This window comes from Epinephelus lanceolatus, chromosome 1 (genome assembly GCF_041903045.1).
Source record: "Epinephelus lanceolatus isolate andai-2023 chromosome 1, ASM4190304v1, whole genome shotgun sequence".
In the NCBI taxonomy this organism is placed as follows: Eukaryota; Metazoa; Chordata; class Actinopteri; order Perciformes; family Serranidae; genus Epinephelus; species Epinephelus lanceolatus.
The window spans coordinates 776332-793410 of NC_135734.1; the positions used below are offsets into that span (position 1 = coordinate 776332).

Consider the following 17079-nt stretch of genomic DNA (forward strand, 5'->3'; position numbering starts at 1 on the left):
TCTCTGATTCTCTGTTTGGGCCCCTTTGTTCGACCAAGCAAAGCACACTCCTGCATCAGCAAACAGGAGTGACCTAGGTAGAACCATTCTGACGGGTCCCAAAAATTACTGAGGCCAGACTGTAGAGTCAGTGTTGTACCTACCCAGATATCTACTTACCTGAAGCAACGTCTTGAGCCAATGATGATGAGTAACATGATCCTTTATTGTCAAAGAATATATCAATAATAAATGACAATAAATCAATTAAAATAACTACTGAAGTATTGATCTCTAACCAGTCTGCCATTGATGTTATCAAGAAATTCTTCAGCATTGTCCCCTTTCATGTCCAAGGCTATGTTGGGAGCCCTTTCATCCTGAAACAGGTAATTTTATAAAAGAAAAAAAGTGCAGGCAACAATGATGTCACAGGCCCTGTGTGTGCTGACCCTCAGGTGGTGAAAGCTCTGGAAACAGGACTTTAAAAGGCTGAAAAATTGTCCTCATATCTGACTTCATTTAAAACACCTTTGCAACTTTATTAGCCATTTGTAATCATCTAAACAACTGCAATAGTATATTCATTAAACCTCAACCTAACAACAACATGAATAGCAGTCTTCATAAACACAAACAGTTACAATGTCTATAACATGCAATGTTAAAATAACAGTATTAACATGTACCAGTGGTATTTTAATGCAAGCTAATACCGGGCAAAACACAAACATAAGATTATGGAATAACTGTAAAAAAAAGAATAAAAATAAAAAAATAAATTGGTTTCCAACAGATAAGGCACCAGGAATAATCAAGCCTGGCTGTTAGCCTGGTCCTGAGCAGGCCTGCTCTACAGAATAAATCTTCATGGTAACTTATGTGCCACTGCTTTTGTGAAACTGAATCTAAATTCAGCCAGGATAGCTGGAAAATCAGGCCCATGATTCACTTACTTAAGTCTGTGTTTGGGTTTGATGATCACATGAGTGTAAGTGACTTCATCATCATTCTCTTTGTCACTACACCCTGAGCTACTCTGAGCAGCATCCTCAAACTGTTTTGTCACCACGTTGTCTGTGTTTGTCTTGCTCATGTGACCCACCTTATTTTCTCTACCTAAACCTGGTACATTGTCATTGTTACACAGTGGAAGCCCGTCTGTGCCAAACTGGTCTCTGTCCCTGAGCGAAGCAGGGACATTCTGAGACCAAGCTGCTCCTCCTGGTTTAACCCTGATGTAATCTGTTTCCTCTGGCATGACAGTGGAGGGCATCTTTGGACAAATAGGCAACTCCTCAAACTGGGGAACAAAGTGAAAAAAAAAATGGTTGAAATGGTGAACAGAAGAATATCTTCCAGACCCCCAGGAAAGACAGAAAAGAAATTTCCAGCCAGGTGGCCCTGTTTTGGTTACAGATGACCCTGCACCTTGGAACTCATGGATTATGTCTCGTATCCTGAAGACTCCTCCTAACTCCCAAGGTCTAGTATGTCAACTGTATTGGACAGGCCAGTAGCAAAGTTATGGCTGCTATAAGAGGCTGACTGAATAATTTAAATGAACAGTCAGAGTGGGTTAGTGGTAAAGACTGAGCCCCAACAAACAGACAACAAAAAGACTTTTGGACTCAAAAACGTACAAAATTCTATAATCACTGTAATTCAGTTTAGTGGCTCTTCTTTAAATGTATGTGGTAATTGTAAAACTACACATGCATTTGACAAGTGGGGCCAGTGTGTTAGAGCTGAAACAGATTTTTGTTTTTATTTCATCCTGGATGACCGCCAGAGGCGGTGCATAAACACTGAATATCTCCGTCTTGCGCATGCACGGGTCAAGTAAATTACCAACAAAGTCACCTGTGACCCTCACGTGACCCCAAGAAACTATAAGTTCCGGTGTCACCTGAGGATCTGTTCCTTTTCATCTTCTCGCTTGCACGAGTGGTCGCATCCGCTTCTTGTTGAATCAGTGTGAAATTATTCCATTCAGCAGTTTGTCGCCGGCAGTCTCGTGATCATAGTGATGCAGATGCTTCGTTTGCCCTCCAAGGGGCTGTGACACGCTGACTTTCTTCATGGGAACAGAAGGAAAAGACAACAAACTGGAACTAGTGGTTAGTACACTTGTTGATCGTGTTGACAGCGGTGCTCACGCTCACGTCATCTTTCGACATTGTGTTTGCAGCTTTGGCTGTTTTTTGTTACTGTTGCCGGCTGTGGCGTTCACGCACGCCACTGAGTAATATTATTTATGCGCAGCTTGTTGCTGTTGGTTTTTGTTTTGCTGCTATTGGCTACGGTGCTCACACTAACGCCATAGTTGCATCTTGAGCTGTATACTCCGTATACATTTTCTGTATTTGTATTCTGTTAATCCCTTTGCAGTAAGCTTCTACCGTTTGCAGCTTGTGCTGCTGTTTTGTGTTGGCTTTTCCGGCTGTGGTGTTCACGCCGTCGGGTGTTAAAAACAAACAAACAAACAAAAAAAACAGATAAATAAATAAATGAAATAAGATAAAATTTAAAAGGCTGTACATTTTGTATATTGTTGTTTAACTTAGGTGTTCACGCCACTGAGTAATAATATTTAGGCGCAGCTTGTGCTGTTGTTTTTTGTTTAATTGCTTTTTGGCTGCAGTGCTCTCGCTCACGCCATAGTCTGACCATAGGCTGTAATCTGTATTTTTGTTCAGCGATAGCAGCAGTGCCCACGCTCAGGCTACCTGCTGTTTTAGCGGCAACTTCCCGGTGAAGGCAGTGCTCTCGCTCCCGCTCCTGGTGTGTGTTGCGCAAAGGGTGGCGCAGTTATGTCCCACTCTTGTGTGGATTGCATGACCCATCTGGAGTTGGAAAATGGTCATGATCTTTGTCCTTCTTGTCTGGGCATTGACCACCTGAAGGCAGGTCTATCCGAAGACGCTTGCATGAACTGCAGTTGCATGCCTTGGTTCCTGCGAGTCGGCAGACTGAGGGAGGTGGCGCATTTGGCCAGTGTCACGGGTGTTCCCCTAGACACGGTCCCGCTTCCTGCAGGCCAGCCTGGTAGGGCTAAGCGGCCAGCTGAAGAGGCTGAGAGTGCCCCACCTGACAAAAGGGCTAAGGGTAGTGCTTCACTGCTGTTCGTCGTGGGTAGCCTTGTGACAACTTTGTCAGAGTTACGAGCTGCTCGCCGTCCAAGAGCTGCGACGAGCTAACGCTCTGATGAGAGGATTGTTGCGGTTTGCCGTGGACTCTCCTTCGGATCATCATCCTAGAAGCGGTTGGTCTCTACAGCTGGTTAACCAAGCTTAGTGATAAGTTTACTTTGTTAAGTTTTTGCTATTATGTATAACACTAACTAATTGATGGTGAAGGCAGTGTACTCGCTCCCTCTCCCGACATTTGTAGTGTTATTTAACATACTTTATTTACTTGTCTTAGTGGTTAGCATTGTGCCCGCTTGAGCTAACTTGTAGCTGTGCTTGCTTTATTATCATAGTTATCACCGGTGTTTTTGCTCAGCCTGCTTTAATTTATACATCTTGGTGGCGACTCGGTTGTGCCAGTTTTTGTGTTTATAGCCACAGCAATCTAACCTTTGTTGGTGAAGGCAGTGCTCTCGCTCACGCTCCCAGCATAAGTGTGTATTATTAACTATAGAAAGAGTTAGCTGTGTTTGCTTTGAGTTCATAGTTATCACCGGCGTTTTTGCTCAGCCTGCTTTAATTTATACATTTTGGTGGCAACTCGGCTGTGCCAATTTTTGTGTTTATAGCCACAGCAATCTAACCTTTGTTGGTGAAGGCAGTGCTCTTGCTCCCGCTCCCAGCATAGGTGTGTTGACTTTATAGTTAGCTGAGGTGTTTATGCTTAAGCTTAACTCATATATATTTGTTGCAACCCTTGTTGGTGATGGTAGTGTGTTCGCTGCCCCTCCCAGCATTTGTTGTTATTGTTTCGGTTAAATTTTGCTGGTTGTCACTATGTTGGGCAACCACTGTTGTTCGGCCTGTATGGCTTCTCTGCAGCCTGAAGATGGCCATAACATGTGCCCCTCCTGCCTTGGTCTCAAGCATCTGAGGGAGGGCCTTTCATGAACTGCATGCATGAACTGCAGCTTCATGCCTCGGGCAGTGAAGGCTGCTAAAGTGGCTGAGGTGGAATAACTGTTGGGCCATCTTCCATCACCAGAACAGTTGACTTCAGCTCAACCTAGCCGGTCAAAACGTCAGGCTGTTGAGACTGAGGGCGCCTCCTCCAGGAAGAAGGCCAAGGAGTCCAAACTTTCCTCCAAGGTGGAGCAGTTAACTGAGGAGCTTAACCAGATGAAATCCCTCTTCCTAGCCCTCCAGTCCGGGACTGGTGCAGGGGATGTGGGTGCTACTGCTCCTCCTGCGGCCATGTTTTTTTCCTAGCAGCAGCTCAGTTCATGGTACTTCCCTTCGGGCTGTCCCTCTCCCCGAGGGTGTTCACCTGATGCGTGGCTGCGGCCCTTGCACCTCTGCAGGCAGATGGCTCAACAATTCTACTGTACTTAGACGATTGGCTGGTTTGTGCAACGTCCAGATCTCAAGTGGCTCACCATATGGCTTGGCTCAGCTTCTGTCACATGTGGCCCGCCTGGGGTTGAGGGTGAACGCAAAAAAGAGCCACCTGGATCCTTCCCAGCAAAGGACATTCCTGGGGATCGAGCTGGACACCAACGCTATGAGGGCCAGTCTGTTGTCCCAGCGTGTGGACGACATTCTCGAGTCACTGTCTCCCTTCAGAAGGGGCAGAGTGGTCTCTTACATATAGTTCCTGCGCCTTGCAGGCAAACTAACAGCAGCCTCATCTGTGATCCCTCTGGGCTTACTTGCACCATGCCCACTGCAGAGATGGCTGAATGCCCTTCATCTGGACGCCGGGTGGCACAGACACAGGAGGGTCAGGGTGTCGCGGTAGTGCATCCTCTCTCTGTCCCCGTGGTGGGAGAGGCCATTTTTATCTCAAGCGTTGCCCATGGGCTCCATTCCTTCACCCAGGGAAGTTGTGATGGTGGACGCCTGTCCCACAGGATGGAGTGCAGTCTGGCAGAAGAGGACTGCCCATGGTTGGTAGTCTGTTCAGGACAGCACACGACACATAAATGTTCTGGAACTGCGAGCCATACACCTGGCACTCGAGCACTTTATGCCTTACCTGAAGGGGAAGCACATTCTTGTCCGCTCGGACAACACATCTGCTGTGGCCCAGGTCAACCATCAGGGAGAAACCAGATCGGAACAGTTACTCCAGGTGACCACGAGCCTTTTGACTTGGGCAACTCCCCACTGAGCAGAGCCCGATCGCAGATTTTCTCTCCTGGCACAAGCCCCCACCGGGGGAGTGGCGACGTACCCCCAAGGTGGTGGACAGGATTTGGGACCTTTTCAGACAGGCGGAGGTGGACCTCTTTGCCTCCAAGGAGTCAACTCACTGTCCCCTCTGATTCTCCTGGACAGGATGCCCTGGTGCATGACTGGCTGCAGGTGCTGCTTGATGCCTTTCCCCCTCTGCCTCTGATTCTGCCAACACTTCAGAGGGTCCTTCAGCAGGGCCACAGGCTTCTTCTGGAGGCCCCCCCTCTGGCCAGGGAGGACTTGGTTTCCACTGCTGCACAGGCTCTGCCGCAGCTTGCCGTGGTCCCTTCCCGACAGGAGGGATCTCCTCTCACAGCTGGGAGGCCGGATCGGGACCCTGACCCTGGCTGCCTCCGCCTGTGGGTTTGGCCTTTGCAGGGCCCGACCCACTCCTCTTAGGCTGTAGTGACGCCGTTCGGGGCACAATTCTTAATGCCAGGGCACCTTCCACTAGAGTGCAATATGAGAACAGATGGAGGCTGTTCTCTAATTGGTGTGCAGACAGGTAGGCAGACCCAGTGCACTGCCCTGTGGTGGTCATCCTGGATTTTTTACAGTCCCTTTTGGGTAGTGGGCATTCCCACTCCATCATGACGCTGTTTGTAACTGCCATCTCATGTCAGCACGCCAAAGTCAACGGGGTCACAGTGGGATCCCACAGACTGGGGTCCCTGTTTCTGAAGAGGGCCCTGGGACTGTGTCCTCCAGGCTAAGGGGGCCCCAGCATGGGACTTGCCCCTGGTACTGGAAGCATTGTGCAGGCCCCCCTTTGAGCCTCTATCCCAGGTAGAGCTCAAGTGGCTATTAATGAAGACGGCGTTTCTCCTTACCATTGCTTCTGCAAAACGGGTGGGAGAACGCCATGCCCTCTATGTGAGTCACTCATGCTTGAGGTGGAACCCCGATGGGTCTGGTGTTACATTGTGGCCGAACGTGGCATTCCTCCCTAAAGTCTTGACACCCTCTTACAGCAATCAGCCGCTGAAACTATCCCGATTCGAACCACCACCTGAGGAGGGCGGGTCTAGTCTCCTGTGCCCGGTGCGGGCCCTACAGGCATACATCGACGCTACCGCCGGTATGTGGCAGTGTGAGCAGCTCTTCGTATGCTACGGAGGTCATAAGAAGGGCTGCGGCCTGTCCAAACAGCGGCTTTCCCACTGGGTCGTGGACACCTACTCTGCCAGTGCCTGCCCTCCACCGTCTGGGGTGCAGTGCCACTCTACTCGGGGTGTGTCTGCGTCATGGGCTGCCCTGAGAGGAGTGCCCCTTGATGTTATTTGTGCTGCGGCTTCCTGGACCTTGCCTAGCACTTTTTCTTGTTTTTATAGGATCAATGTGGCTGCTGTCTCTCAGTTGGGCACAGTTCTGGTCCCTGGGTCCTCTGCATCTGGTACCTAAGATGAGTCTTCTTGGATTCCTCATGACTCTGTTGGTATAGGTCATCCAGTGCTTATGCACTGCCTCTGGCGGTCAGTAGGGATGAAATAGAATGAAAGTTACGGATGTAACTACGGTTCTATGAATTCCGGATGACCGCCAGAGCATTCAGTCACTCAGAATCCTCATGGTTTTGTGAGAAGATTCCAGAGGAACAGATCCTCAGGTGACACCTGAACTTATAGTTTCTTGGGGTCAAGTGAGGGTCAAAGGTGACTTTGTTGGTATATTTACTCGACCCGTGCATGCGCAAGACGGAGATATTCAGTGCTTACGCACAGCCTCTGGCGGTCATCCAGGATTCATAGAACCGTAGTTACATCCATAACTTTTGTATTATGGTTATGTAAATATGAAAACTTAATTTATTTTAATTATATATATATTTAATTATAATAAGCATTAGTTAATATGTAATAAGGCACTTATAACTCCTTATAAGATGCTTATCAACATTATTAAATGTTTAATAAGACTATTTAAGTGTTAATAATAGCATTATAAATAACTGTTAGATTATAAGACATTTATAAGCACTTATAAGAAACTTGTTAACAGTTTATAGACAGCTTAAGAACGTTAATAAAAACCTTATGAGTTTCTTACAAGTGTTTATAATAGCATTACAAACACATTTATTGAGTTTAACTAACTTACATATTATGTTTTAAGATTAAAACATACTTTATTATGCATTTATTAACAGTTAACTATGCTTTTTTGCAGCTACCGGATCTAAAGCGAGAACAGTGCCTTATTAAGCTTAATAAATCCTTTATTATGCACTTATTAACAGTTAACTATGCTTTTTGCAGCTCCCGATTCTGGAATGAGCACTACATGTGGTCAAGGTTGATAAAATGTGAAGAAACAATTGCATAACAATATAATGTTTTAGCGGTGAAACACAAAAACACACTTTAACACAGCTCTTTTGAATTTTTTTTTTTTAGTTGTCATCATTTATGCATGAATGGCAGCCACAAAGAGAACATTTTATAAAACATTGCCTAAAACAGGCCGTTGAAAATAAAAATATAAAAGTACAATCATTAATACTTTCAACATTGAGGTACATTGTATATTGTAAAACACATTCCGAAAATGTGATTTAAAACATCAGTAATTACATCCACAAAAAAAAGTGCAACTGTAACATAAAAACTGAGGTAGGTTTTAATGGGGGTAGGTTGCATTGTATGGAAAAGGGATACTTCAGCTGCCAGTATCGAGTTTAACAGAGGAATTTAAATGTACCAAGGTCAGGACAGAGCTCTTTTTATCTGGGAGTAAGGACGTGGTAGTTAGGAGTGTGGTTCCAAATCCAACCAAGGGGAGGAAGTAGAACCCAAGATCGGCAGTTCAGGAGGCAGAGGCAGCTCTTAGGCATGCAGAGATTGTAGGTAATGTTCAGTTTGGCCGGGGAGGCCTGGGGCTTGGCTCAGGCAAACCGGTATAGAATAAAGCAGGTCTAAAAGATAAAAGAAAGCTGGTTGTAGAACAGATACGTAGACAGGAAGAGATGTTAAGGGGTGCAAAGGTAGTAGCCCAGGCTAAACAGGGACAGTGGTTGAATTGGGAAAGTGTAGAGAAGAGGAAGCTTAGTTGGAGGGACCTGTGGAGTATGGAGGAGAACCGTATTAGATTCCTGGTAGGGGCTACATACGATGTGTTACCAACCCCCCAGAACCTAAAACTGTGGGTAAATGGGGACCCGTCATGCCCATTGTGTTCAGGTACCGCAACTTTAAAGCATATTTTGTCAGGCTGTAAAGTTAGCTTGTCATAAGGCCGATATACATGGCGACATAACCAGGTGTTGAAAAGTTTAGCTGCAGGCATCGAAGGGAAATGAAGACAGGTAAATTCAGAGGGTTTTAAGAATAGGAGTTTAGCAATTCAGTTTGTCCATGAGGGAGAGAAATACAGAAGGGATAAGTTAGTGAGGAGGCAACGGTGTGGCCGCCTAGAAGGTGCTTGTGATTGGGAAATGCAAGTAGATTTAGGGGGAAAGCTTGTTGTTCCCCAGGAAATAGTTTGTACCAGGCAGAGGCGTGACTTAGTGTTGTGGGCAGTGAGTCAATGGATAGTTTATTTCAGTGAGCTGACAGTTCCTTGAGAAGACTCAGTGGAAGAAGCCTATGAAAGAAAAAAGCTTAGATATGCAGACTTAGGAGCAGAAGCTGAGCAGCGAGGATGGAAGACTAGGATTTGTCCAGTGGAAGTGGGGTGTAGGGGATTCATAGCAAGATCAGCTGTCTCGCTCCTGGGGGAACTTGGAGTGCGGGGACAGAGTTTGAGGAAGACAGTGAGGGAAATGTCAGATGAAGCAATTAAATGTAGCCAGTGGATCTATAAGAGAAGAAATAATGTCAGTTGGGGGCCAGCAGGGGGAACTACTAAGCAGGGCACATAACTCCTTGAGATCAGGTGGAGAGATCCACTTCCTCTCAGGAAGAGGAAGTATTTAAGTGTGGGAGTGGCCTATTTGAATCCATTTTGTTTGAGGCCATGTGGCAAGGTGAGTGTGCTTACTGATCCTGTAAGTTCATTTAGCTCCTTTAACTTTAGCTTATATTGTAGTTATGCTATGTAGCATGTGAAATAGAGTATGGTGAATGTGCTAGGAAAGGTAGTATCAGCCCTGTTTCTACCTGGAGCTCGCATGTACAGAGCCTGGGTTTGGTTGAAGATGGCAGTGCTGTTTGGGCTGAGAAAGCCATGTGTAAGTGAAGAGGAAGTCCAGGAAGAGGAAGGTTATTTAAGTGTGGGAGTGGCCTATTTGAATCCATTTTGTTTGAGGCCATGCGGCAAGGTGAGTGTGTTTGCTGATCCTGTAAGTTTATTTAGCTCCTTTAACTTTAGCTTATATTGTAGTTATGCTATGTAGTGTGTGAAACAGAGTATGGTGAATGTGCTAGGAAAGGTAGTATCAGCCCTGCTTCTACAACTACACGGACCAACTACACGAAACACTGGTGAAAGGAGGTTACCACCCGATGACCCCAAAGACATGCTAATTATGACTGCTCACTGGTTTGTATAGTTAAGCCTTGCCATATTAGCTTATCATAGGGCTTAGGTTATTCACTGAGTGTTGATCCTTTCTCTAGAGCACAAACTTCTTGTGTTTATTTGAACTAATTAAAAAAAACAATAAATAAAAAAAAAATAATAATAAAAGAAAATCAAAGCTGCAGGCAGCTGTGATGGGGCCCTTGCTCTCCTGTGCCACTGTGGGGGGCCAGCAAAACTCAGAGTAAATTAACCCTCACGTGTTGTGACGTTTCAACTTCCTACTCCAAAAAAACCCCTATGGGAAGGGTTTTTTGAAAATTTCAAGGGGGCGCTATAGAGGCATTTTGGGCGATGTCCCTGTCAGATGCAAGAGCTCACCATTCTTGACCTGTGTTTCAATTTTCATGAGGATATGAGGCCAATGAAGCCATCAAAAAGCCGAATGTATTTGATGGCGACGGTGGCGCCATAGCGACCACGTCCCTTGACATAGAGAAAAGCTTTTAATAACTTTTGATCAGCATGGTCTCAGGGTGATCTGTACCAAATCTGAAGTTGATTGGACAAAATCTGTAGGAGGAGTTCGTCAAAGTACAAGGTGTCGAAATCACAAAATCGCTGCCAAAATGAAAAGTTGAATTCAAAATGGCCGACTTCGTGTTTGGAGTAGACCATTGGTGTCAGAGACTTTTTTGTGCGTCTGGGCAACATACAGATATGTACCAGTTTTCATCTTCCTACTAGTTAGGTGACAGCCCAGGCACTTCAAGATGAGTTGACTATTGACTAATGATAACAGAATCAGCAGGAGGCATTTGACACCACAGCAGCAGCACAACCTCACACATCACACTATCCAGGCACCGCTGTGATAGAAGTTAACCTGCGAGACAGTGGAGCACAAAGGCTCTGGAGAAGAGGCCAAGTTACTGACATGCAGTATGGCTGAGTTAGTGACATGCAGTAACAGGACACAAGAGAAAGAGAGAGACAGAGAGAGAGAGAGAGAGAGGGAGAGAGCGGAGGAAGGAGAGAAGGAGGAGGAGAGAGGGAGGAGGGAGAGAAGGGAGGGAGAGGGGGGAAGGAGAGAGAGAGAGAGAGAGAGAGAGAGAGAGAGAGAGAGAGAGGAGAGAGAGAGAGGGGAGAGACAGAGAGATAGAGAGAGAGCGAGAGAGAGAGACATAGAGAGAGATAGAGAGACCGATCAAATAAATGTATTTTAAAACTCACTTCTTTGGCTCTGATACAGCCGTCTCGCTCCCTGCCTGCAGTCCCCATTGCACTGGGCTTTGTAACAATGGCCTGCCTACAGCCCCCTCTCATTGGCTACACGGCACAAGTGATAGCCAATCAACACTGATGCCTGTGCATGCTTTCACATCATGTCACATTGAGACACAGAGCTCAGATGCAGCAGGAGAGGCTTTGGTAAGCCAGTGGTAATTTTGAAGGTAAAGTAAGTTTTAAAGTCACCGCCACAATGTTATATGATCCATTTCAATGATGACATGCTTGCACAGAGGGGAAATTTCGACGTAACTGCCTGTTTAATTCACATCAAGCGCGATACAATTTTGCAAACAGCCTATGATTTAGCTTCTAATAATAAATAGCACCAAGGCAAAAAAGACACACACAAGCATGTGTGTGTGTGTGTTTGTCTGACTGTGTGTGTGTGTGTGTGTCTGTCTGTGTGTGCCATACTTCTACTGTTATTATACGCATATGATTATTGTCACATATGTATACTATCAGATATTAATATATACTTTCAACATGTTGTACCACAATAGCCAGAATTATAATTATAATATTATTACTTTCATTATTCCATTTCACACACACACACACACACACACATACACACACACACACACACGCCGGCTTGTGTCTGTCAGAGTGAAGCTTTTGTTATGCTAATTAATGACAGCTGCAGCTGAGAAAGTGACAAGGTGAGAACAGAATGGGTTGAAAATTTCTCGAACTAGTCCTTCAAGTTCCCAAACCGTGGGTCCGATCTTCAATCTGAAGGCATCATCAGATAGATAAACTTGTTCTGAACACAGAAATATATAGCTTTTATGTCTAAGGACTCAAAAATGTGAACTTAGTCACAAGTTTACGATGTGTTGGCCCTCATCTTTTCTTACAGAGATCATCATGAGGAGTTGTGTCCTGCACCTTAGAACGCTTCTAAAATCCAAACCGTTCAAGTTATGACAAAGGTAGAGCTGTCATGTGTGCGAGTTTGAAGCAGTTATGATAAACATTGTAGGAGCAAATATTTTTGAGAGAGAGAATTTGTAAAAAACATCATCTTACAATGAAAGGGCAATAGCACATTTCCTGTTGGACTTAGGTCAGGGGTTGCAGTGTGAGATTTGTAGGACTTGATGAGACGAACGAGGCAGTTTTGGTTTGGTCTTTCTACGGGATTCCTACTGGTCGCAGCGGGCATTTTAGTGTGTCTAGGTGGCACAAAAATCGTCGTTTTGAACGACATCAACTTTAAGACGCCATAAAATCCAAACCATTCGAGTAATGAAAAAGTCATACAGAATATCTGATTAGGACCAGTTGATCTGTCATGTGTGCGAGTTTGAAGCTGATACAATAAACGGTGTAGGAGGAGTAGATTTTTTAAAAAATTTTTGAAAGGGAAATAGCTTACTTCCTCTTGGGTTTAGATCATGGGTGTGAGTGTGTGATTTGTAGGTCTTGATGAGATGAACAAGACAGTTTTGGTTTGATCCATCTAGGTCATTCCTACAAGCCACAGCAGCCATTTTAGTGTGCCTAGACTGCTAGGTGGCACTAGAGAGGCCATTTTGGCACTTTTCGGATTCATTTTGTCATTTCCTAAAAGTTTTCGGCAGTCCTGACATGTGTGCCAATTTTGGTGAGTTTTGGAGCATGTTCAGGGGGTCAAATTCCAGTTTAAAGTGGCGGCGGATGAAACAAAGAATAATTAAAGCTGCAAGCAGCGTTTGACGGGACCTCGCACTCGCGCCCATTTCGGCCCCCAGCTTATGTCGTCACTGTGAATTATTTAGAAATATCAAACATGTTGCCACAAACATCAGAAAATCCTTACAGAGCTGAACGTTCTGATGTTTGAATGCTTTCTGTAGCTGTAGGTATGGATAAGTGATGTCACGATATGCAAATTAGATGAGTGAATTTATTCCCATCAGATTCCTCGTCCTTTATTTTGAGGAAGAGACAACAAAAACAACACAAAACAAAATAAATTTACTGTGTAAATATGTTCAAAATGTTGTTTTACTGAGATGTATGAAATCCAATATGGCTGCCACCTAGTGACACCACAATATGCAAATTAGATAAGTTAATTTACTCCCATCACAAACTTTGGGTCATGATGAATATTTTTCTCATTTACAGTATGCCTTTATCTCTCATCACTTTCAAGCCACAGCCTTTTGAAATGTTGAAATGAAAATGGAATCTTTTCCTCAATAAACTCTGGCACCTAAAGGGTTAAAATGGAGATTGTGCCCATGTCATGTCTGCATGTAAGATGTAGACACGCACAGACATCATGTTTCTGTGAGTTTGTGTGTGACAGCGGTTGCCATGGTAATCAAGTAGGTGCACCTGGCAGAAGAGCAGAGAGAGACAGACAGAACACAGAGAGACCTGTTTTAGTGGAGATTGAACTCCTCGAAGAAGTTCTTTCCATTCCCAAACCGCTGGTCCAATCATCAAAATAATGTGATCATGAGAGAGATAAAGTTATACAGAAGATCTGTTTAGCAGCAGTTGAACTGGTATGTGTGCGTCTTTAAAGCCGACACAATAAACGGTGTAGGAGGAGATGTGATTTTTTTTAAGGGCACGTCTGAGGGGAAATCTTACTTTGAAAGGGCAAATAGCTCACTTCCTGTTGGATTTAGGTCATGGGTGTTAGCGTGTTATTTGTAGGTCGAACACTCCAGTTTTGGTTTGATCTTGATACGACATTCCTACGGGCTGCAGTGGCCAGTTTAGTGCACCTATGTGGCGCTAGAGAGCCCATTTTGGCACTGTAGGGGTTAATAATGTGTGTGTTCTGTTTCAAATGAAGTTTCTGCTGCTGTAATCTGTCCTTTAAAGATTGTGAGACACACAGACCAGAGAACCCTGTGGCTGTGTCTGTGTGTGCAGCCGTTGTCATGGCGATTAATGACTTGCCCGCACCTGTGGCAGACACAGACACGTCAGGAGAGCAGATCACCAAAGGCTGTTTATAAAGGGATTTAACTCCTCAAACAAATTCTTCGCATACCCAAAGCGTTGGTCCCATCATGAAAATAAAGTGATGGTGAGAGACAGCCACTTCTCGTGAACGTACGTGTCGTGTTTTATATTTCTCAAGTCCAAAATGGGGTCACCAGAGCGAGTTCCAAATGTGTTGCACCTCAGCTGTTTCCAGAAATTTCTCCTCTCAGATTACATGGGAGTGAATGAGAAAAAAATCGGCGCTCCCTTCGCTTTGGAGTCGCTCAGCAAAAATGTGTACGTGTGACAGATTCCATGTCAACATATCTGTGACCAGGACAAATTTTCCTACGTTTTGTGGTATAAATTTTGTATGTACAGTGAAAATTGTGGCCGTATGAGCGAGTTGAAGAGAAAATTTCTCGATGAGTTTACAGCTGCTCTTCACTCTAGTGATGACATCACCCACTCTAGCTCACGCAATACACACCCATTATAAAGTCTGAGAAGGGCTGAAAAATTCATGTATTTTAAACTGACTTTGTAGAAAAACTTAAAGAGATATTGAAAATTTGAATTAGTTCCTGAAAGTCAACGACAGCGTCAACGTTTGAGAGTTGGAATGGAGTTTCTACGTCAATGTATGAATTTGTGATGTGTGGGTGAAGATGAGTGAGTTTGAAGGATTTTCTCATTGACTTCCATTATAACAAAGTTTCAGAAAACGCTGAATATTTTTGAAAGTTTGAATGGGATTGAAAAGTTGAATCATATGTAAAATGTCAGCAAAATGATGAATATTTTCCATTTTGAATGGAGTTTCTAGCTCAAAGTATGAATCGGTAGTCACAGTTTGAAAAAAGGTGAAATTTTAAAATTTTTGAGGATTCCGTAATGCATTCCCAATGGGAAAAGGATTTGGGAAAAATCGGAAATATCTCGGAAAGTATGAATGTTAGGAAAAAAGTGAATACATCCATGAATGTCCTCATTTAGCTGAACGTTTTCATGTTTGAACGGTTTTAATCGGTTGAAGTTTGTGGAACTAGTAGCGGTCCAACCGTTTTCGCTCCATCCGCTTTAATAGAAGTCGGAATTTTAACGTTGAATTCCCGGGAAAATATGAACGTTATGGAAAAATTTGAAAGTTTCCAATAATGTCCTAATGCAGCTGAATCAGAAGAAGTTTGAATGGTTTGAATCGGTTGAAGTATGTTGAAGATAACTGATGTTGACAAACGCGGCGGAAGAATAATAATAAGAAAAATAAAGAATTTTGGTAGTAGAAGAACATAGGTTGTGAATGCTTGCAGCATTCACACCCAATAAGAAAAATAAAGAATTTTGGTAGTGGAAGAACATAGGTTGTGAATGCTTGCAGCATTCACACCTAATAAGAAAAATAAAGAATTTTGGTAGTAGAAGAACATAGGTTGTGAATGCTTGCAGCATTCACACCCAACTAGAGAAGCAATTTCTGAAGAAATTGCGGGTGTGAATGCTGGCAGCTGAAGCCACGCTGCAATGCTGCCTTGAATACAATAAAGTTTGAATGATTTGAATGTTTGAAAGTTTGTTGAAAAGCTGACACCACACTGAATAGCTGCCTTTAATAAAATAAAGTTTGAATGATTTGAATATTTGAATGTTTTACTGAGATTTATGAAATCCAATATGGCTGCCACCTAGTGATGCCACAATATGCAAATTAGATGAGTTAATTTACTCCCATCAGATTCCTCTTCCTTTATTTTGAGGATGAGACGACAAAAACAGCACAAAACAAAAGAAATCTGCTGTGCAAATATGTTCAAAATGCTGTTTTACTGAGATTTATGAAATCCAATATGGCCGCCCCCTCGTGACGCCACAATATGCAAATTAGAACTTAACTTTGGGTCATGATGAATAGTTTTCTCATTTACAGTATGCCTTTATCTCTCACCACTTTCAAGCGACAGCCTTTTGAAATGTTGAAATCAATATTTTCCTCAAATAACTGGCAACTAAAGGGTTAAAATGGAGATTCTGCCCCCGTCATGTCTGCATGTAAGATGTAGACACACACACACACACACACATCATGTTTCTGTGAGTTTGTGTGGCACAGCGGTTGCCATGGTAATAAACTAGGTGCACCTGGCAGGAGAGCAGAGAGAGACAGACAGATCACAGAGAAGAGAGCCCTTTTAGAGGAGATTTAACTCCTCGAACAAGTTCTTCTCATACCCAAACCGTTGGTCCAATCATGAAAATAAAGTGATGGTGAGAGAGATAAACTTCTTGTGAACGCACGTGTCATGTTTTATATTAAGTATTTAGTAGAGGTCCAACCGTTTCGCTCCGTCCGCTTTAATAGAAGTCGGAATTTTAACGTTGAATAACAATAATAAACAGCGCAATTTCAATAGGGTCATCCTCAGACGACTTCGCCGTTGCTCGGGCCCTATAAATAATAAAAATAATAATAATAATAAACAGTGCGATTACAATAGGGTCCTCACGGACAACTTCGTCGTCGCTCGGGCCCTAATAAACAGCGCGTTTACAATAGGGTCCTCACGGACCACTTCGTCATCGCTTGGGCCCTAATAAATAATAATAATAATAATAATAAACAGCGCGATTACAATAGGGTCCTCACGGACGACTTCGTCGTCGCTCGGGCCCTAATAAACAGCACGATTAAAATAGGGTCCTCACGGACGACTTTGTCGTCGCTCGGGCCCTAATAATAAACAGCGCAACTTCAATAGGGTCCTCACGGACGACTTCGTCGTCGCTCGGGCCCTAATAATAATAATAATAATAATAATAAACAGCGCAATTTCAATAGGGTTCTCCGCAGGTGACTTCGTCATCGCTCGGGCCCTAATAATAATAATAAACAGCACGATTTCAATAGGGTCCTCCGCGGACGACTTCGTTGTCGCTCAGGCCCTTATAATAAACAGCACAATTTCAATAGGGTCCTCAGACGACTTTGTCGTCGCTCGGGCTCTAATAATGATAAAAATAATAATAATAATAAACAGCGCGATTACAATAGGGTCCT

The 17079-nt window shown here is 43.9% G+C and overlaps 1 protein-coding gene across 2 annotated transcripts in view; it reads right to left on the reverse strand.

Annotated features, from left to right (window-relative positions):
• Positions 1-292: 292 nt before the first annotated feature.
• Positions 293-17079, reverse strand: part of LOC144462470 (uncharacterized) — an 81895-nt gene continuing 65108 nt past the window's right edge. For both annotated transcript variants that reach the window (XM_078166262.1, XM_078166280.1), the window contains one exon: positions 293-1282. In XM_078166262.1, coding sequence (XP_078022388.1) covers positions 932-1282 — 351 coding nt within the window. In that variant the 3' untranslated portion in view covers positions 293-931. The remainder of the gene's footprint in view (positions 1283-17079) is intronic.